Genomic DNA, 23613 nt, shown 5'->3' with positions numbered 1-23613 from the left:
ACCAACCAAAGGTAGATAAAAGAAGAGTTTGTGACATTTGACTATTTAAGGGTCTGCGTCCATGACAAAGGCTGCTCCATCATCATCTCCATTTCAAAAGGGTGCAACTGCAACTCTTATACAGATTCAGTCTCTCAACTGTGAGAGTGTGGTTTTGTGTGTGTGGGTGGGGGGTGGGATCTGCTATGTGTCATTCCTACGTTTTGCATGAGTAAGCCCTTTCAAAGTGTTATGCTTGTGGGCTTCATCTTGCATCTTTGCTTCCTTCTCATTTCATCTCACCTTTATTAACAATTATTTTAAAACTATATATCTTAAAAGAATTAACAGATTTTTTTTACTATATAGTCTGTGTTGATAACATACTTTATTTTGCCTTTTAATTACAAAATTGATACGTTATAAGATGTTTTTTTTTTTTCTTTTGAGATGGACCAAACCCTAATAAATTTTTCTAGTAATAAATTAAATTTGATGAAGAATAAGATGGTGGGTGGATCACAGTGTACAGTCGTTGGTTTTCCTTTAAAGGTTATCTCTCTATTCTTCCAGATCTGAATTTTTTTCCCCTTTTGAATTTTGAAAAGAGCTTTTGTTTTTCTGAAGCTTTCCAAATTTGGGGAGGTATTAGTATTTACTATTTAGTGATGGAGTTGGTTTTTATTTCTTGGGACATAGAAATTGACAGAAGAGAGTGAGCACACAGAGGCACTTGGTATAGTTATATACTGTTGCTTTTGCGTGCTCACTTCTCTTTCTGTCAACTTCCAGTGCTGGAAATTACTTTCAATCTGGCTCTGCTTTGTTCCATTCCCAAATAAAACCCCAAACCACCCTCCCACTCTCCACACTCTCATCAAGATGAACAACATAGATGGCTACTGCGACAGGTTTATTATATCAAACAGTGAAAAGCAGTGTTGCTTTCTTTCTTTTCCCTATTTTTTTATTTTTATTTTTATGAGTTTGATGATCTATTATCTGATTGATTGATTGATTTTATTTATATTATTATTATAATATAGTCGTTAATAATGATTCAATTTAATATTAATCTGTGATTAAACATAAAGCGGTGACTTTGGATAGCGTGGCCAAACGAACCCCCTCATTAATTAGTGGCAATTTTTTTTATTATATGCACACTACTATAGCATAGCATGGGACCATTCACGTCATATAGTATGGTCCTCACATTTTTTGTTTTTATTTTTTCTCAAAGTTCTTGCTCTCTCTGTCTAACATTATCTTCCTGATTTCATGTTCTTCCCCTTGTATATTTTATAATTCTTGCACATGCGAACGAGGTTTGTTTACTTGGTCAGAGGTAATTGTTCTTGTTGACTAGTGTTTGTGCCTACCTAAGGTTAAGCTAGATTCTGGTTTCTTGGACATTTGGATGGGTGTTTTAACCGGTTTTTGTTGGTTTATGAGATAAACCCTATCAACTTAACTGTAGTGTTGTACGTTGTTTTGATGTGTTTACTACAAAGTAGTTTTGAGAGCTTCAGAATGTGAGCATCATTTTGCTAATATTTTGATTCTCCTAGCTATATATATATAAGAATCTTCATTGTTTTGGTGGTTTTCCTGTTAAATTCTTTTTTTCCTTTGGATTTTGTAGTGTGTTTTTTAATATTGAAATGAAGATTCTGGATGTGATAATTAATTCTTGATATATATATATTCTGCACAAGCTGCAGACAGATTTTTCTGAGTTTGATGCAGATATAAAGTTAGCATTTCTTATACTTCATTGTGGATAATTAGCTTTCCTAACAACCACCATTGTGTTGTTACTGTTTCAACTTTTTTTTGTTTTTGTTATGGTGAATGCTCCCTCCCCTTTCTATTAATTATTACAAATAGCTTGTTCTAGCTGCTAGTGTTGTGATATCATATATTGAGTGGGGACAAACATGCTTTATATTGTGAATAATGTAGGCAGCATCAATTTGATATTGAAGAGGTTAATTACCAATCAAACATAGTATATATTAATTTTTGCCTATGTTTATCTGGTAAACACAGGCCTTGCCACTTATATTTTAAAATAAATCAACACTTCAATGAAAATTCACCTCTCATACTCCTGTTACTGCATCAAATCATATTAACTGCTAATAGCATAGCAACCAACTACCACCTCTACAGTGGCTTTCTTCTGGCAATGGTCCTTCTGCAGTGGTGAAGGTTACATATTAATTCAACTATTAGCCTTTTCCGATTGAGTTTTATTGGTCAGTGGAGATCACTGAATCCATTTATTTTCTCGATTTTTGTTGTAAAAGGGTTTCTGAATCAAAAATTTAATGCTGTCTTAAAAATAATATTTTTTGCTCTATATTTATATTGGTTTTATTCACTTTTGTATTGTTATTAATTATTATTAAGTTAGAAGTCATCATTTTTTATGCAACAAGGGTTTTGGGGAGTTTTTAAATTTAAATAGGAATTTCAAGTTTCTATATATTTGTTTAATAGCTTTATACTTTATTTTTCTGAGTTTTATCTTTAAAAAATGTACCAGCAATCCTTTTCAAATTTGTTTTGGTTTTCCTTTGATGGAGACAATATATACTCTCCCATTGGCGAAAAAACAACATGAAAGACGGTGGATGCATTAGAATGAGTACGTGGCGGATGTGCTTGCAATTTTATTTTATCTTTTATAGGAGTTTCTTTAGCTTCAATAGTATTTATATTCCATGATTTGAAGAATATGCTCCCTAAATTTCTATACATGACTAGATTTATCACGAATATACTTTATAGCTTTATACTTTATATATAAAGAATATGCAATTTTAATGTAACCTTTAAACTTCTGCGTTCGTCAGAATTTGTGGCTACAATTTAAGCCCACATGAACCATCAACCATTAGATGTAGTTTTCTTCTTTTTTGAGTGTGATTAGCTGATATGGTTTTCACATATATAAGTTATGAATAAGATTCTCGTTTCCGTTATATTAATAATTTGTCAATAATATGATTTTTCGTAGTCAAATTGAATCAGGATATTCGTATGGGTCCGAGCTTCAAGACACAATTTCTTCATAATATTGCAAGTCCCATATCCATTGTACTTGTTTATAAATGCGTGGTCAATTGATTTCTTTTGTACTTATTTTTTGGCTTTCAATTTGGTTTGCTATTCAGAAAAAGAAAAAGAAGAAAAAAAAAGTAAAGCCTTTGTGGAAAATAATATAATGAATATATGGTGATGATTATTGTAAGCATTTGCTCTTATACAACAATCAGAACCATAATCAGATGCTATATGGATTATTAATTACAATCTTTCCTCTTCCATCATTGATTCATTGAAAAAATATTGCATTGACATGTAGAAGATTCTATTGTTTTTGTAGGTTACAGGTTGCTACTCAGCATCTAATGATTTTTGTCCTGGCATTACAGTCCACACTGTAACAGTTCCCCACCTAGGTCAGATAACCAAAGTTTTGCTGTGACCCTAGCAGACTCATTGCAACCTTTTAGATTCTATGACTTCTGTCCCTAGCGAAAATTGATTCAAATGTTTTATTCCATGCCTTGTATTTTGTATAAATTACAGAAATTTTATACTCGAGAACTTAAGATTGCACGTATGAGTGCATTCATTCTTACTAGCTAGTATATATTTGACATTCTATGTTGAAGTGAGTAAATTCAACAAAGAAGTCAATTAATTTGATTTGAGAAAACGTTTTTTGTTTTCACTTTTAAATAAAAAAAATGTAACTTATTATCACTTTATTTTTCTATATAAACTTTTGAAAATAGAAAAATTAAGTGACGTTTTTATAATTAAAAATAAATTATACGAGGTGTTTTCAAACTAAACTGCACCTAACATTTTAGTTCATTGGTGTTGATTTTCCAATGAGTTTCAATTGAAACTGTTATTTTTTCTTTTCCATACCTATCATGGCTCCATGTGAGTGTTTTAATTATGTGCTCACTTATTTATGTTTTCTTTTATACTTAATTGGAGATTATGTACCTGTTATTTGTATTTAATGCTAAATTTTATCTAATCTTGGCATAAGGTCATATTGTTACATTGTTGTGCACCACTCATTTTGATGACAATTCAAATAGTGATTGCTAAGGTTTTAAATTTGACTGCAAATGATCTTTCTACAAATGTTTAGGCTAATGATTTAGCCTATATCATTTTTGTCTACTAAAGAATTTTCTAGTGCACATAAAGTTACTTAGTGAGCCTTAATTTTTATCGCAACTATTAGGATATTAGAATAGGATGGAACCTTAGCTTTGGAGGCAAATGGTTATATTTTACGAAAAGCTAGCATCTTCATTTAACACCATATCCCAGTGCATAAATGTTCCTCAGTGAAACTTTTCCAACAACATATAAGGCACTTTTAATTAATTTAGAAGAATAACAAACTTTATCCGAGTTTATGACATTTTTTTAGCTTATTTTAATAAACTTCAATTACAATGAAACTTATCGAAGTAATTAAGTGTTGTTTAGGAAGTTTAATAATTACCTTACTAGCTCTTATGTTATAAGTTTTTGAATAAACACTTAATCAAGTCACTCACCTAAACACACCCTAGCATGGTATTAGGATTTTTGTATTTGTCAAATGTTTTGTAATCAACCATTATCTAGTGACCTTTTGGAGCTCAGTAATTAATCATCGAATGGAAGCTGGTTTTGAGACAATAGCTAAATTCATGGTGACATAGCAAAATCTAAGTGGTAGTCAATTTTTCACCAAAACCACTAATTATGAAAAATATTGTCAAGATCCTCTCTGGCTAATATTGATACTTTTAACTCACAAGTCAACTGATATCACTTTAGAATTGATAATCACTTCCATCAACACTTGCACAATTTTTAATCTTGCTTGTCTGCTCTCATTGCCTCCATTGTTTTCCTCAGTAGGTATTTTCATTGAACTTTACCTATTTTTATTAATATTGATTCATTTTATTATTAGGAGTTAATTAGAGCCTGAGTTGTAAAGATAAATAGGATCAAATCAAGTAAATTGTAGCACAAAATGCAGAAGATGTGCCGGAGCAGTTGATTTTGAAATAATAAGCTTAATGCATTTGGGTGCTTTGTAGTATATTATTTTTTTCTGTCCAAATCATTAACTACGGATTTTCTGTAACTTGAACAATTATTTTGTTTTGGACTTGTATTGACTTCTTGTTACTTTGGACTGACATTTGATTTTGGGTCTCCTAGTAATTTTCTATTTACTACATGCAGATTTAGGATGAAAAAGTGGATTAACCCTAATTAATACGTGTATACATGTATACATAAGGATTGAGAAGATTATGCATTTTATGTATTGAATTATACTGTGTTTATTCCTAGTTCAGTTAGTGTATGAAGAGAAAGAGAAGACTACCAGGCATTGGATTGCAGTAGTAGCTGACAGAAGTCGTTGTGCTGACCATACTTTAGGTTTGTGCAAACAGTACACCTTTCTGAAGAAAAAAATTAATATCATAATTCTTTGTCAGTTATTGTCTGTATAACTCATATATCGTGACTCCCTTATTTGCCTTGTGGTATGCGATGTTTTGAAGTAATTTGAAAAGATTTGTTTCTTGTTTTTGTTTGTGAAGTATTTCAGTCTTGTGTATTCGGCCACTAGAATGAAGTACACAAATTGTGAGAATGATTTAGCGGTGCTGTGCCTCAAGCCTCTCAATATGTCTAATTATGAGGATTGTGTGAACATGTGGCAGTAACTTCAGATGTCATGAGTCGTTGCAAGTTGAGGAGATATGGTATCCAAATTGTGAAGAGGTGGCTATTTTGAATTTTGCGGAACAACTGCTTTGAATTTATGATAAAGTTTAAACTGTCTCTGAACTAGTTTGTAATATTCGATGCCTGTACAGAGTCATGTTACTCGACACTGAAACGAAGAAATGTTAATAATGCATGTACAGAGTCATGTTACTTGAAACTGAAACGAAATGTTGCTTTTTTAGGAAGTATTTTCTAATAATTGTAAGAACTACGTATATTTTATCAGGTATCTAAAATTTAGGCACTGACGTAAAATTTGGGTATTTAAACACCAACATTCGTCAAATAATTAGCACTACATCGGACGATAAAAAAATCCTACTAATTTTTAATGCAGAACTTGAGCTCTAATTGTTTTAAAACATTTTCATCTATTAATGTATCCATCGGGTGGTTGAAAATACCTCTAAAAGAATGCATTAATGAAGCGTAAAATCCCTCGATCCGTTATCCCTGTTTAGGAAACATATAATGTGGTTTGATAGAACTCTTGCTTTCTCTTTTCCTCTCAGTTGAAATATTTTAAGAATGATCACCGCATGCTGCTATTTTGTCCACTAGGTTAGTAAGTTGTTTTTTTTTTTTTACTAAATCGGAGTTTCCATTATTCTGATTTTGCGTGCCTCTCTTGATTATGTGCAATTTTAATATAATTTTTCCAATCAAATGTTGACAGGCGTCAAGGATCCTCCATCTAAATCCCTTCCCTCCCGCATAATTCTCGTGTTCTGGAATACAAAAATAAAAAACTAGAGTATGACACAACGAAAAGTTTAGTACTTTTTCTATATATATATATATATATATATATATATATAGCGGAAGAAATGATGTCACAATGTACAACCAAAAAAAGAAATACTCAGGTCAGAATTATAATAGAAAAATAATCCCCGCAGTTTTTAAAAGAAACATTTTTAAAGTCTAATCATTATTATAACATTTCAGCTAATTACAATATTTTTATAATTATTTTCATCAATACGTTAATGTCTTTAGATTATCAAAAATAAGAAACGATAACAGCCACAAGGGTGTAAATACATTAATTCAATGAAAAGAGATTAAGGTCTCGATAAATTTAAGGATAATAATTACTGACAAATTTAATGAGTAAATTAACTACATTTCTAAAATAGTCCTCCTACACTAGAGTCTGCAGATAGGTCAAAGGAGGCAGAGGGAGTACGTAACAATAATGTGCGTTGCTTTTTAGGCGCTTCAGCCAGCCACTTGACCTGATCTATTAACAGACATACTCAATATATTAGCCACTTTTTGCTAGTGCTCCAGCCGCAAAAAGAAGATTCCTTCGAGAAAACTGCTTCAAAAAACAAAATAACAAGCATCAAATCATATCCTCTGTAAATTATTATACTACTATCAACATTATGCCATGTAATAAAGCATTATAGATCTTACCCGCAAAGAGTAAACTGGAGTCGATTTGGTTGGCAGAGTTTTCAATGATCTAAGTCTGTTAGCATTCCCGCTTCTAGTAATGTAGAACAAAATTCTTTAGATGGCATTTAGTACAAGTAATTATTTTATATTCCTAAAAAAGGCACAAGACTAAGTTTTTCGTGTTTGAAAGAAGAAAAAGATATTTCCCGAGAATGAAAGATCTTTGAAAACGTTAATCTATGAATAAGTGAGAATAAAAGCTTGTGGTAATTGAGTGTAAAAATTTAGTACACTTTTTCCATAATAATTGATGGTATTCCTATAAAAGTTGAACAATAACTAAACAATTTTTACAAATTTTCCCATGGAAGTGGATTTGTTAGAAATAAAAGATTTCCTATGCCAAACGATCCAAAACAATTATGTAATAGACGAGAACTTACTTTTCTTCAGCCCTTGAAACCTTGGTGCTCGTATTTACATCCCATAATTTTACAGTGCAATCAGCAGATCCAGATGCTAGAATAGAACCTTCAGAACTGATACAACAATTTTGATTAGCGCGAGTATTGTTGAGAGGTTGATAGCTAACTCAAAACTTTAATTTAATTAACTCAACTTTAATTTAATTCCCTTCCGAATTATGATAAAGTAGCGCAGTAGGGGATCATCACCTGAAAGCGAGCGACCAGACACATGATGTGTGCCCAATTAAAGGTGTAAGACTACGGCCACTAGAAAGGTCCCACATCATGATCGTACCATCTTCATCGCCAGATGCCATATAGCGACCATCAGGAGACATTGCCAGAGACAAAATCATACCCCTGTGACCAACAAAAACTCGGACACACTCGCCACTCTGCACATCCCATAGTCGAACTGTTTTGTCACTGGAACCAGTTGCAATGTAGTTGCAGTTGACATGCCATTGCACACACTAGAAAAGATCACAAAACAGGTAAGGATTGTTGCTTAATACATAAAAAATAACAGTGATTCTGTTGTAACACCAATATTTTTTTTATTTTGCTAATAATTCAGCTCCATCCAGGAAACTTGATTTCCAAAGGAAACTTTGTTTCTATGCTTTTAGAAAACTGTGCTACAGATTAATCATCAATCAAACAACTGAAGCCAGCAATATTCTGGAGTCAACTGGATATTTTCTAAAGCTCGACAATGTGACCATACCAACCAAACAATATTCAAAATGAATGAGCACTCACCTTTGACTAATTGCAGAAAACAAAATAAATTAAAATATGTATGAAAATTGTGCACTTTCAAAAATGTAATGAGTCAAACAAAGGAAAGAAATTAAAATAAAAAGACAAACACTACAGATAATAACAATGGTGAGGAGTAAAACGTGAGTCCTGTGGATAAACATAGTTCCAATTCTAAGAATTATACTTACCAACAAGTTAATCAAATATTAGAGAATGTGTTGCTAACATTTCCAATATATGCAATATGAACCCCTTTCTTCTTTAAAGCATCAACAATAACTTCTTAGAATCTTATCATAAAACATTCCCAAATCAATGAGCACTCCATTAAATGTCATAGACTCATAGCAAGTAAATTGCTAGATGGTCAACCTTAAAAAAGCAAATTGATTTTCAATAATGTAAATATAAGACCTATTAAAACCAAGTATATTACCAAAACCAAATTGAAAATTACACTTACCTACAAGGTTGAGAATTGGGCAAGGTTTCAAAATGCTAGAAACTGACACACGGAAAGCTATGAGTGAGGCATGATTCCAAAGATTTTGAAGAGTTTTACCAAAATCTTGGGACAAGGAATGGAGAAGGAAACATATATAAAAAAGTTTGTCAAAAATAGAGAAAGGGAAACAAAAGATTTGGATTACATAAGATGTATTAAGGATGGAGAAAAAGTTTTGGACACAAATCAATATATCAAAGATGATACAATAATTTTTATAAGCTTTTCATAATAGACAGACTAGAAATCCAAGAGAACAAACAAAATTTGGCTTACTACTGTAAAATTCAGGTTGGAGTGGTAAAAGAAGTCCTTAAGATGATGACTGATGAGTAATGTCCAGATGGTATTCTAATTGAACTGTGGAAGTGTGCAGGAAAACAAAGTATCTTTTTTCTGTTCAAGCTATTTAGTGAGAATTTGAGATATAAGAAAATGTTAAATAAGTAGAGGACAAACACTTTGGTTCTTATATTTAAGAACAAGAGAGATATTCAAAATTGTGTAAACTATAGGGAATAAAACTTATGACACACTATGAAATTTGGTGATGGAATATATAAAAAAAGATTACGAGAAGAGATTAGACTAATGGATATTCAATTTGGTTTTATGGCAAGAAGGTCTACTGTCTACAACAAAGACATTTATCTTCTACGAGCATTGATGAAAGGGTTCTGTAACAAAGAAAGAGAGTTCTATATGATTTGTATTGACTCAGAAAAAGCATTTGATTTTGTGCCAAGAAAAGTGTTATGGAAGACATTGGAAAAGAAATGTGTTTTCATAACTTAAATCCAAACTATACAAGACGTATGAGAAGATAGTTTACTTTATAGTGGGGGAACTTCAATAAGGGAGGCAAAAGATTTTCCTATAAGGGTAGAATGCATCTAATTGGGTGTGCTTATGAAGTATATACAAAATAACAACCCTAATTGCATTTTTTGAGGAAAAAGCATGGGAAGAGGTCTTTAGAGACAAACTTTGGAACCAAATAGTTTTCATTTAACTAGGCTTATGACACAGCATATCTATGGAAATTTTAACAAGAAACAAAAAGAAAATGACTACGTAATGGGAGAAGATATCATATCACAGACTTCTAAGTTTAAATATTTGGAATCAATATTACAAAATAATGAGAAAAATAATAAAGAAGTCACATACGGGTTACAAGTTGGATAGTTTAAAAGGGAGAAAAGCTTTGAGAATTATTTGTGATTCCAAAGTACAAACCAAACTTCAAGGAGAGATTTATCATATTCTGGAGAATCAAGATCCATTTACACAAGGTGAAAATCTAAAAACTTATATCAAATCTTATACATTCAATAACTTTTTGTATAATACAAATTTAACCAATCCAATTGGTGAATTATGTGATATTATACTCAAGATCGCGTGTATCAAATTTCACATGATTTCAAAATTATTTAATATTTCATCAAGTTACTTCATTTTAACATATAATATGATAGTTAAATCATGTATAAATATCTATTATTGGATGATATATCAAAAAAAGTTTAAATCATGTGAAATTTGATATACATGAACCTCAATATAATATTACATAATTCAACAATTGGGTCAGTTAAATTTGCATTAAACAAAATGTTATTAAAAGTATAAGATTTGGTGCAAGTTTTTAGACCTACACTTGGTGTCATCGGATCATGACTCTATTCTCATGTCTCATACTCTCATTATACTTTTTGGAAGTAAAAGTTGGACTTTAAAGAGAGAAAAGAGAAAAGGTACACTTACATATTTAGCACTTCCAATATTTTAATGTTTACTTTTCACCTATAGTTCCTCGTAAGCATAATAATTCAAATCATCTCTTGAACTTAAAACATGTTAAATGAATTGATATTCCCGACAATCTTTAAAACTTCAATTCTTGCATAGTAGCATGAGTTTCTAAGAATGAGGCACCAACTTAGATTTACAAATTCACTTCACATTTTATTTTAGTATAGTTCCTTTTTTACCTTCTAAGATTAGGTGGCAAAATACAAGTTCCAGTGGCATTTTGAATATATCTAACCCAATTCAAAAACTCAATTACGATTATATGACTTCATAAAAGACAAATGAAATGATTTTTTCCATATTCATACCAGACTTCACAAAACACTGCTAAATCATAAACTAAAAAATATACACATAAACTACATAATTAAATCACTGCTATGATGAGTCTGAAGCAATCAATATGTAACTAAAAAACTAAATGAGCTAATGGAAAATATAAATCTCAAAGAAAAAAATATGGAGAAAAATAGAACATGCAAGGAGAGAATATTGAATGCAATAACTTACATCAACATCAGACAAGTGCCCAGCCATTATTCTTAAGGGCTGTATCCTGTCCATGGACCAAATCCTAGCAGTTCTGTCATGTGAAGAGCTGGCAAAATAATGCCCTACAGGACTAAACTGCATCCATAAAAAGAAGTAAATAACATAGCCTTCCAGAAAGTACATGCACAGAATGATGTGCCAACAGAAGATAGAAAGAGGAATAAAATATCTTTACAGAAAGAAATCAAAATTTTGCAAGGTGCAGTAATTGATTTGAGAGTACAAAGCAAAGCAATGACTCTGCATCAAATCCATAGATGCACACACATCCTATATACAATACTTCCATATTGAAACTAAAAATCTAATGTCTATTTTCCAGAGTAGCATGCAGCATACTAAACATGTTACCAGCAAAATCTATTTGTAAATTACATAAGAGGCAAAAGGAAGAATTATTCTGTATCATTTAAATTCTATCACATAATAAAAAAGCAGGGAACAGAAACAAAGTGCGCTTTAGAAAGAGTTTCCGTTTCCCTCACAGATATGCAAATAGATAGGGTAGTCTTGCTAAATTGATGTCATTTATTAGGCTATCCCTTTATATCCTTCATTTCTGTCATATCATATTTCTTTTACATGATAAAATGGACTCCATTAACAAGACAATTGTAGCTTATATAGAAATTAATGTGGTCTACCTTGCATATACAAGCACATGCTATATTTGTTTAAGCAATTAAAATAAAGGCACCATAATATCATGTTTAAGTTTTTTTTGTCATTCAAGTAGCTGATGTTAAAAATGTTTTACCTGAACATCCCAGACCGGGTAATTGTGACCCTTATAACAAACAAGATTTGCATTAAGATTTGTGCTCCATAAACGAACTGCATAACCATGTAAGATACATAAGGTTTGGAATTAAAACTATAATATAAAAGAAAAAATATGGCAATTACTACCAAAATTGGGAAAGAAAATAAAATGAGATCAAGTATACATACTTGTTGAGTCTGCAGAGGAAGAAAGGATAAAATCCCCGACAGGACTAAAAGAGGCTGCATAAACAGGCCCTGAATGACCTTGAAACAATGTATACTGTCTTTTCCCACCACCTTGCCCTAACATATGTTCATTTTGTGATGTGTCATTCTCACCCTGCAAAAGAGCTAATGATAGCAACAAAATTAACTAGACATTTATAGCAAGAAAAAAAAAGGTCATGTTCAAATGCTCAGGAATTGCATAAGCTTCCTTTGAAGTTCCAACCAAGCTTTGTTTGTTCAACTCAACACCGAGTTTACATTTAGGGGTACACCTGTTTTACAGTTCGGCGTTTTGTGGGGAGGGGGGGATCTGGATCCATTTCCAACAATTTTGAAATAGAATGCTAACACTGGCTGGGATCACATTCTTAAACAACCAAAATATTTCTTTTCAAAATGAGTTTTAAATGTTAATTGATTAAAAGATAATGCATCACAGAGGATTTAGGCTACCTTCAACAAAGTCTAAGTTAATAATTCCATCACTAGATGTCTAGAAAGAGGGATATTCCTTAGAACCTCTCTTTATACATGAGGCAGCAAAAAGTATCATGAAAAACAATACCACGGAAATGTCTTGCTAATATTAATATACACGTTGATTTTATCGGTGCATTGATTAAACTATATTAGGTTACTGCAGCATCTTATACAGGTTAAAAAGTATATTTTCTCTGAACCATTATACTTGTTTATAACCATATTCAAATTTGTTAAGCAATGAATGCACAATAATAGATTGGCCTAAAATAGAGAAATTTACAAATACAAACTTACAATTGGTAGGCTGTTGTCCAAGCTTTGCCATATCCCAAACCTGCGTATACAGTGCAGAAATTCAATCATAAAACTCCTAGAAAGAGGGTTTCCTATTGGAGGGATGGACAGAAGGGGACATATAGAGAAGAAAAAAACCTTCAGAGATGAGTCAGAAAATCCCCCAGCAACCAATGATCCATCATGGGATATTGATGAACAGCTTAAACTGAGATGGTATGAAAAAATATAAAAGTATTTAGCAACAGACACCTGAACATAAAGATAACAATGATAAATGAGTGCTGAGCATTACCCATTATGTGTATTGATAAATGTGTAAAAGCTAACTGATGGCAATGCAACACTGCTAAGCTGTACACGGTTCCTTAAATCCTCAAGGATGGACTGCTCCACCTCAGTTGGACTGCAATAATGCAACATTATGAAATTTTCAATGTAATGAACATACAAATATACTAGTTTGTGATTGAAATTTTGACATCAAATATCAATACATTACATTAGATAGCTGACATCATATGATAAGGGGATATACATAAGTGAAGCACTTCAAAATTTCTGAGTTTTGAGGCCCAATAATTTTTTGAATATTTAACTCAATTCAAGAACTCGACTATTATTATCTGACTTCACAAGAGACAAATGAAAAGATTCCCCCCCCCCTTTTCAATGTTATGGAATGCTGGATCTTACGTTTTATCAATAAATATAAGAACACATAAATCAGTACAAAAACATTAACAACCTATCCAAATAGCCCATATACTTCAAAATAGTGACAAAAGTTCAGCAATGACATAGGAGAAGTCCCATATTGGCAGGTGTGAATTGTGAAACAGGAACTCCCCCAAAAAGCTAACTTTAAGGAGTTGGGTCTCCTCAACATTGTCACATAGACCACCCTTTCCATTTAAACAGGATTGATGCAGATGCAGAGGAGTCCCAAGTCAGCAAGTAGGAGACTTAGAACTCCCATTTGAAGTAGAGGCTTTCCTCTCTTAAAGCTTTTCTTTTTATTTTTATTTTTTTGGATAATAAAAAGAATAGTGACATTCACTTTGACTGAAGTTTCTACTGTATAGAAAAAGAACATAATGCCTTGATTGCCTTCAGATTTAATCCACATCCTATATCCAATTTAAAATGCATGTTAGATGAGGATATGGTATTGAGAGAATACATTACGGGCAAGGGGAGTTCTGGCTTAACTCGAGGAGCTGCAGGTGCAGTGTTAGACTCAGGTTTTGCATTTTTTCCGGTGGCACTTCCACCCTTGTCCTTTTTTACTTTTTTGACTGAAGCACCTTGCTTTCCTCCTTCAATGGATCTTTTCTAAAAGATAAATATTTGAAAACTAAAGTTAAAAAACACTCAAGTAAGGGATTAATTAATAATAGAATTGGATGTGAATGAAACATCTCACATTAAAACTCATAGCGACACCTTGTTAGAAAGACCTACATTCTACAAATAAATGGTACTCTATTACCTCATACAAGCATGAATGAAATTGATCAACTGATAAGAGTCAGAGGTGAATTTAGAACAGAGATACCTTAGTCTCCTCATTCTCCCCCTCTTTTGCATCCCCTTCACCCTTTTCAGAGTCTGAAAGCAAGGCCCCAGCCTTCTCCAGCCGTTCTTCAAGAGAGTCTTCAAGCAACTATAAGAGAAACACATTGAAAATCAAATCAGATATTTACTGAATCAGTTATTAATAATTTATATCAGAAATTCTATTATTTGAAAAATAGAAAAAATAACTCTTTTGAACAAGAGTCAAGGAGTACCAAAAACAACTGTCATCTAGCTTTTACTTTATTTCTTGTTTTCAAATATTTGCATAAGAAAGTGTAAACCAACAAAAAGTTTTTTCACCATTTCCTACACAAATCTTTGAAATGGAAAACAAAGTGAAAATGAAGCAATATTTTTGTAACTATTAGTGAAAACAATAAATGAAAATAAAGTTTCATAAGTAAATAAATAGACCTGTATTAACAGAAACAGCATTAGCAAGATAATTTGTAACTATCAATTGTAAATATAATAATATTAACAATAGACTCACCCCCCAATGTATTTCTTTTTGATTTATCCGGTTTGCTGCTTCCTGGCTGCTTCCAGTAAGGGTAACAGCTTCTGGATCGTCAGAAATTAAGCTAGGTTGTCCAGGGGTAACTATATTAAAACAAAAAATAATGAATTGCAAGCAATATAAGAAGTTCAAAAGAGCAGATGCAACTTATAATTAATAAAAGTACCTTGAAAGTTAATATGCTCATTGATAATGCCAAGTATAGTGGTGGATTGTGTACTGTGTAGATGTTGCAACAGAAGCTCATTGGAATACTGGCAAAATCAACTCTTATCAGTAAATTTTGCTCTATTTTAATGAAAACGTAAACAACATTGTGATGAAAAATAAGAAACAAGTACTAATGTAGACATAAACAATTATGATCCACTTTTTTAAAAAAAGGACCAAACAATTCATCCTTTTGAACAGAGATATGTAGTGAATACACACATTTCACATATTGATAAAACAAAATATAAGTTGTTAATCTTGAGTCTTAACACCTGCATGTTACTTCCATTAAGCCCTCACATTAACCAAATACACCAGGATAATGGTAATCAACAGAAATGGCACTATAACTGCCCACAGTAAATGTTGGGTAGCATATTGTGTTAATGATTAAAGTGGACATTATGATACATCCCAAATCTTCCCTCCCAATCAACAAGTTAGATCTAACGCCAGTGCTCCACACCTTAACAAATGAATACACCACACTGAAATGATGAATACTTATCACCACTAATGAATGTGGTGCTAGTGCTACCAAAATCACAATCCCTACAGTATGCACTACAAGAATGCAGCACTGTGTATAATTTGCTGCGGACAGGATTAGCCAAAGTTGCAAAAATGGTGTGCCATTTTGTATGTTGGTATGGTCAGATTTTACTCAAATTAAATCCTTACTATGTACATGAAACATAATATATTTTTCTATCTAAATAAGAGAAAATCTCAGTCATATCTTAAACTGGTGCATACTAACATTTTTTATCCAGAGGTTTCATTTTGCTTATTTATTTTGTAAGAATGATTCCAAAGGGCGTGTTAAATGTGGCTATGCTCATTTTCCCAATAAATAAGAATAAGAATCTAAGTACATTTAAATCCAGGGAGCCTTGAAGCAATTGTTAGCCTAGTATAATAAGGACCCCGTTTCATTACAACCAGCGAAGTTTATCCTGGAAAAAAAAAATTATGTAGTGAACACCCGGTGTTAAGGTCATCTTCCGCAAGCAGTGATGAATTAAGCATTCCACAGAATATTAGTCTTTCACAAATCTGGAATTGGCTTTTAGGATGCAACAGTATAACCTCCAATGCACTCCCTGTCTGCAGCAAGTACATTGTGTGTGACTGTGTGAGTAGAAGGGGGAGTAACCAGGGTATGCCCAGTTGTCCACATCTACCCTCTCTTTGGCTCTTTCATATTAACTTCTCTCAGTGATTCAGTGTGTGAATGTACCATGATTGGGCAATATAAAATGGTTCAAGGAGGATGAAGCAAATTTAGTCCCATTAATTTCAATGCATAATAATAATGCAATGAAGTGTAGGCCCGATCCAACATATAAAATCAAAAGATTGAAATAGCTAACAATAAAGAGATAGACCTAAAACAACTTAAAGCTAAATGAAAACCAAATTGCTATATAAAGTGGTTTGCATCTAAATTATGGGCATCCCAACTCGTATCATGACCAGAAGCTCAAGGCACTAGAGTTCTGGAGCATCACAAATATTGGTCCAAATAACTTCACACGTGATCATGGTTAAACACAGAAGGAGCATTAGAGTTCTGGAGGTTGCTGAAACTAGTTGACTAAGATGTTAAAATAGAATGGGCACCGAAGTACAAACAGTAAAATAATATATATACTATATGATATATGATTAAGGCATTACCTCACATATCTTTATGTTGAATTTGCTCTGTCTAAGTGAATGAGCGAATTCCATCTCCTGCACAAAAGAAGTATATTATTGTAGGAATGTTACTCTAAAATTGCTGATGACCCATGAAGCTTAAGAGTCTACTAGGATATAAGTTTATAAGTATTTTTTAGAGCTTATCTACTGAAAATAAAGAGTATTTTTCAAGAGAAAATCTCTAAGAAGCATTTTTAGCTTGTATCCAAACAGAGCCAAGACTTATGGATGATTTTAGACAACAACGAACCTCGAGATGGGTAGGAGAAAGTACTCCTTCCAACTTCTGAAGGTCCCGTAAGTGCATCATTTCATGGTCTTCACGGAAAGTATTGAAAAAGTTCCGAGCTGAGAAAACCAACATGCACAATCACATAAACAAAAGAAAACAAAAAAAAACAAAACACACGTTGTATTGCATTGCACAAGTACCCGAAATTCAGAACTCGTTGAATTACCTTCCTGAACGTGTCCTTTGGCGACAAGATCCATAAAGCAGTGTATAAACACGGGATAAAGCACGCGAAGCAACTCGTGCTGCAGGGAATCGACAAGCCAAGGCCACGTGAGAAAAACGCGGAACAATTGGGTAAGTGAGAGAGAAGAAGGCGCGCGTTACCTTGTACAAGTCGAGGGAAGAATAAGTCCATGTTCTTAGTTTGCTGTAGCCGTCGTGGAACCTGGCGGGACCACTCTCCAAGCTGCGAAAGGTAGGGTTTGAATCGAAGAACGTGAGTTTAGAAAAGAAAGTGTAAGAAACAATAGAAGCGAAGACAAGGGGAATGGGAAAGTACTGAGAGAATGCGAGAAGGTGATTGGCGATGTCGGGTTCGAGAAGGGAATTGGACTTGTTGTGTTGGAATTCTTCCTGAAAAACCTTCTCGGTTTGCGTGAACCCTTTCTTCTTCAGGTACGCAGTCACGTATCCGATTATTTTATCGTCGTCCATTCTTTGATCGCAGAAGCGAAAACCCCCTTCCCGCAGATGCACCACGCACGAATTTGATTCTCCGCTGGGGTTATTTCGGGAATGAGAATGAGATCTGTTAAATGGGTTTGGTCTTCACTCTTGATCTTCGTCTTCGTCTTCGTCTTGGGCTGGATCCTGGGCTTGGCTTTTTTATCTTCTTCTCTCTTTTGGGCCTATTTATTCTATACACGGACACGTTTTCATTGTGTAAGGGTTTCGCTTCACAACACAACCAAAACAAATTTTCATGGAACAGTAATTTTCTTTTGTAAAAGAAAAATATTAAAAAGACAAAAATAAGTTTTTGTTGTGATTTCTTTTTTAAGAACATAAAGATTATGAAAACTTATCTTTGTTAAATTATGTTTTTATTCCTCATTTTATAACACTGTGTATTTTATGTGTTTTAATTAATTATATATTATGTATGATTAATGGTTGTTTTGTGACAATTGATATTGTTTTAAAACTCTAGAAGTCGAGGAACTATTAAAAGTTAAGTTGTATCTGAGATAGTATCAACTAGAGTTTAGTTAATTCAACTTAAGGAAGGATATATAAAATTTTTCTTAAGATGTTAATTTTATAAGTTAAAATCCTAAGAAAAGTTAGAGAGATTAGCTTTAAACTCAAAGATTCCTCTTTTCTTCTAATTTCGTGAGAGCACTCTAAATCCTCCCCTTAGTTGAGAAGTAATGTTGGATTAAAGATTTAAAGCTTGAAGACTAAGAATTCACAGTTGAGATTATCATACGACAAACTCTTAAAGAGTTTCGTTCTTCATCGCGCCTTCTTCATGTTCTTGTTTTTGAGCAATCTGAGTTAATGGGAGCTTGTTGTTTGATCTTCCAAGTTATGTATGGCATTTTATTGCGTTGATTTGTGTATTGTGAGCATTAAAGTTGAGATTGAAGATGAAATTTAGTGTTCTTTGTTTTCTTGGGGTTTCTTAGTGAAGATAGTAAATTGGTGATCGATCCTTGATAGTTTTGTGGTTAAATGTTTCATCTCTTTCAAATTATAGGTTACATGATGCTAGTGAAAGGCGATTTTAAAGTTGCAAGCATGAATTATGGTGTAGGATGAAAAGATTTGGAGTTTTTAAGCTGAATGCTTGAGTTGTCATGGTTTTCTTCTCAAGGCATACATGTTTTTAGGTACACTTGCTTAGAGAGAAAACTTACTTGCTTGAAACGAGCAAGTGTGGCCATTTAAGGGTGATCTCTAACTTGGCATGCTTATAGCGATCTCTTAGGCGCTTCAAGAGAATCTCGCTCATTCGTAGCAAGGGTATTGTCACTTAAGCGACTAGATCGAGATTCCCGTGGTGCTTTTTATCTAAGCTCGCTCTAAGCTAGATGTTGATAACTCTGAGCTAATTGTTGGTAGCTTTGAGTTAGTTGTTGGTAACTCTGAGCTAGTTGTTGGTGCTTTAAGGTAAGTGTTGGTAGTTTTAAGCTGGGTAATGGTAGATTCGAGCTAGGTGTTGGTAACTCCAAGTTGGTTGATGGTAGCTCCAAGCTAGTTGTTGGTAGTTCTAAACTAATTGTTGGTAGCTTCTAGCTAGGTGTTGGTAGTTTCGACTTAACTACTGGTAACTCTAAACTAGTTGTTGGTATTTCTAAACTAGTTGTTGGTATTTCTAAGCTAGTTGTTGGTAACTCTTAGCTAACTGTTGATAGCTTTGAGCTATTTGTTGGTAACTTTGAGCTAGTTGTTGGTAGCTCTAAGCTATGTTTTGGTAGTTCTAAGTTAACTATTGAAAGCTTTGAGTTATCTGTTGGTAACTCTGAGCTAGTTGTTGATAACTCCAAACTAGCTATTGCTTTTTTACATGATGAATGATGAAGATTTAAATTGTCTAATTGTTGTAAATTACTTAAGTTGTATGATGTTTCAAGTTGTTAAAGTTGAAAGTTGTTTATTGTCGAAGTTGTACGATGGAGATGATGTTTATGATAAAATACTTGTTATTTTAAGTTGTTCTATAAGTTTGTGCTAATTGGTGAACATGAATATAGTAGATTTATATTTACATGTGTTGAGTTGAAAAATGTTGTTCATACTATTTACATTGATATAGGATAATGTTTATAGATGAGTAATAGTTAAAAGTTTAGTTGAGCCAAACATTATATGTTGTCCAGTTGAGTAGTTGTGTTGAATATAATTTATGCATAATATTATTGTGTTGTTGAAAGTGCTCAAGGCATGATATTGAAAGTTGTGTTGATCAACCTAGGACTAAAGGAAAATTTGTTTTAAAGTTGTATATCTTATTGTGAGTATATTGTGTTGTGGTGTTTTGAAAATCCTAGTTTGTTGAAATACCTTTTATTGCGAAGTTATTCTTCAAAGAGAATAGTTGAGTCTTCTCCAAAACCTTAGTTGATGCGGTGTGTGAGTAAAGTAAAGACATACCAGCTACAAGCAACCATGGGGTAGGATTTAGGTTGAGCTATATTTATTATAAAGTGATCAATATTGATCCATATGTGAGAAAGGTCGAATCATATGTATATAAAGCGACCAAATTTAGATTGAGCTACAAGGTTGGGGGTTAAAAGCTCCTTACCAAGTACTAGAAAGGCGTAGTAAATGGAGGGTAGTTAGCAAGATAATCTTGTACGTGACTTAGTTAAGCTAGTTAATGTCATGGTAGGCTCACACCTAAGTTGTTTTACCTTGATAATAATAATAGATTTCTTAGTTTAAGTGACGACATCCGATAAACCGTATTGTTCAAGATTGATATCCCATTTGGCTATTTATTAAGCTGGATTGAAAAAATCAAATTGTTGGTTCGATATGGTTACGCCACTTAAATTGATCACATGTATTGTAAAAGATCCCCACAAGTTAATATGAGTGACAATGCATTAGTTATTTAAAGTTCTTTATGTTGTAATTGGAGTTGTTATGTTGAGAATGTTATACATATTGTAAGTTGTATCAATTATTGAAAATTGTGATTTAAGTTGTTAAGTTGTGAATTAAAGTTAATTCAAATGTTAAATTGTTTAGTTATTTTTCAGTTGATTATTAGAATTTTGTTCTCGTTGATGTTATGCTTAAAGTTGAAAAGTTAATTTGATGTTGAGTTGTTATATTGCTTTGATGCTTTTAAATTGACATGTTGTTTTGTTGTGTTGTATGTTGACACATTGTTGTTATATTTTGTTGAAATGTCGTATCATTAAAATGATTATGTTGTCATGTTTTGATGTCTTTAAGTTGTTGATTATTTATAAGTTGTGTTGTCTATATGTTAAGTTATATGTTGATTAGGTTGTAAATTCATGTTATAAGTTGTGTTGCGATGTTGAATTGGGCTTTGAGAGTTGTAGTTGTATTATTCTATTAATATGTTATTTTCTTTTACAAGCTTATCCTTATTTTTCATGTTATTAGACTACAATGATCGTATTTGATATAGGAGTAGGGTAAGGTTAATTTGATAGACATGTTTGTTTGATAGTTATGTTGGAAATGACTTTTGTATCTTTGTTGTGCTATTTTGACATAACAGTTGCGTAGGAATGCTTGACCAAACCGGTGCTAAGGCTTGTGGTTTCAGTACTTTTTACTTGATGTATATTTATATATATGTACTAGATTTTGTTGTAATATCACAATAAAACTTATATTTTGAAGTCAAAATTAGTAGAGATTATTTTATTTTATGCACCCTATACATATATTTATTACATGAATGTCAAAACACTATCACATGATAACCCTAAAATAGTAAAATCATTAAATTTTTTGTTGTGTTGTAACCATGCTATAGTAAGTATAGTTACTCGACAAGTCATTACTCATTTTATTTAATTTAACTTTTATTAATTTAATTTTTGTTATTAAAAAAATTAATTTGATTCTTTAATTTTCTAAAATAATATAATATAGTCTTTTTGTTCAAGTATGACTAATGGCATTAATAATAGTGAGAAGTGGAACCAGTGTACACAATTTTTAAAATTTTAAATTGTATTGTTATTGTAATTTTTATTAATATAAAATGCATTAAAAAAACTGTTATACATGCTAAATTTATTAACTTACAACTATTTTAAAAAATCATAAAAACGATTTATGATTTTATTACACTTATAATACATAAAAAAAATAAATTATAACTTATACAATCTTAAACGATTATGCTCTTATTTATTCTTTTATAAGGATTTCCCTTATTATCATCACAATCAAATTAACTTATTTTGAAATTAAAAAAATTTAGTCTAAAATAAATATTTTTTTTTCAAAACAACTTGTCCTTAAATATGTAGCAGATAGAGACTCTTGCAGTTTTCCTAAGGCATATATAACTTAAACTTCATAAAATACTCCATTTTATTATGAATCTTGAATAAACAAAGCATTTGGTGAAACACGTGTCGATGTTTAATTTAAGGAAAGAGAAGGTCCAAATAATAGAGAGGACAACTTAAATGTTATGGGAATGAGAGTGGTGGATGAGACGACAAGTGTCAAAGCTTCTAGTTTAGGTTGCACTGTGGGAATGCATTATTGAGAGGTTGATAGCAATTTCATGTTCTCATCTCAAACATCCTTCTTGTTCTGCAGCGATTCGATGGCGACTTTCGAATTCACTCGAACAAGACTAACAAATGCACAATAAACATAAATAGGATATAGTAATAATTTCTCCACTTAGTGCATGTCTGCTTCATATTATTTTGAAAACAATGTTACTTCTTGTCAAATGTATCATCATTCACTTTATCATTTTTTCAATAAAGCTCTTCAAAAAAGTAATTATATACATGAATTTAAACATGATCAAAAACATGCACTTAAATTTGTTTTATTTCTGAAATATTCACACTTTGTTTTTCAGTCTTTGTTTATGAGACATTTTTAAAATACTCGTTTAACAACCCTGTGTAATTAGTTCAATTCATTTTAAGAAAATAATTAATATTTTAATATATATAATGCACAAATTAAATATTTATTATATAATAAAAAATTAAATAAATATAAAATAAGTACTTTATTTAGATATAAAAATTATAATTAAAATTTAAATGAATAATTAGTTTTTAATATAAAAATATATATTTTTTAGATTTGTCATAAATAATTTATATTATGTTACAAGATTGTTTTTATTTTTTATAATATATTTTAATAATATTAAAATTTAATAAATAAATAATATATGATAAATAAATATTATAGTAGATATGAAAATAAAAAAAAATAAAAAATTTAATTAAAAATAATCTCGTACAAAATATTTTTTTATAATTTATGTATAGGGATTAAAAGTTTGTTTTTATAGCTTTTTAAGATAATATGTATATATATTAATTTGGTGAAATAATTCTCATTGTCTAAGTGAAAAGGCATAAATATCATTATGATTTTCGCAGTCAACAATCCAAGCGTACTTTTCGGTTGAAAACTTGGTCATTTGAATATATTGACAAATTTAAATTTGATTTATTTTTATCAATTTAAATTATTTTAAATTTTTACTTTTCAAAAGATATTATTATCT

General features: G+C 31.7%; 1 protein-coding gene and 1 long non-coding RNA gene across 3 annotated transcripts; one reads left to right on the top strand and one right to left on the bottom strand.

The window, feature by feature from the left end:
• The first annotated feature begins 1333 nt into the window (after positions 1 to 1333).
• Positions 1334 to 5999, top strand: LOC109817087 (uncharacterized). 2 transcript variants are annotated; one of them, XR_014434870.1, is made up of 3 exons: positions 1334 to 3066; positions 3374 to 5460; positions 5625 to 5999. It is a non-coding gene; the product is annotated as an uncharacterized LOC109817087 (long non-coding RNA). The 2 variants fall into 2 exon arrangements; XR_003805859.2 differs by having other exon boundaries at positions 1334 to 5460.
• An 825-nt stretch (positions 6000 to 6824) lies between these two features.
• On the bottom strand, positions 6825 to 18165 carry TAF5 (TBP-associated factor 5). The gene is made up of 19 exons (XM_020382299.3): positions 17908 to 18165; positions 17733 to 17814; positions 17572 to 17650; positions 17364 to 17461; positions 17090 to 17146; positions 15363 to 15450; positions 15170 to 15279; positions 14654 to 14761; positions 14279 to 14430; positions 13391 to 13501; positions 13234 to 13303; positions 13096 to 13135; positions 12277 to 12441; positions 12083 to 12159; positions 11284 to 11400; positions 7893 to 8158; positions 7662 to 7757; positions 7237 to 7309; positions 6825 to 7135 (listed from the first exon to the last, which is right to left on the bottom strand). Exons 1-19 carry the CDS (start codon positions 18060 to 18062, stop codon positions 7082 to 7084), a joined length of 1998 nt encoding a protein of 665 aa, XP_020237888.1. The 5' UTR covers positions 18063 to 18165; the 3' UTR covers positions 6825 to 7081.
• Between the last annotated feature and the right edge of the window lie 5448 nt (positions 18166 to 23613).

The sequence above is a fragment of the Cajanus cajan genome, chromosome 6 (genome assembly GCF_000230855.2).
Source record: "Cajanus cajan strain Asha chromosome 6, NIPB_CcT2T_4, whole genome shotgun sequence".
In the NCBI taxonomy this organism is placed as follows: domain Eukaryota; kingdom Viridiplantae; phylum Streptophyta; class Magnoliopsida; order Fabales; family Fabaceae; genus Cajanus; species Cajanus cajan.
This window is presented reverse-complemented; position numbering and strand designations above follow the sequence as displayed.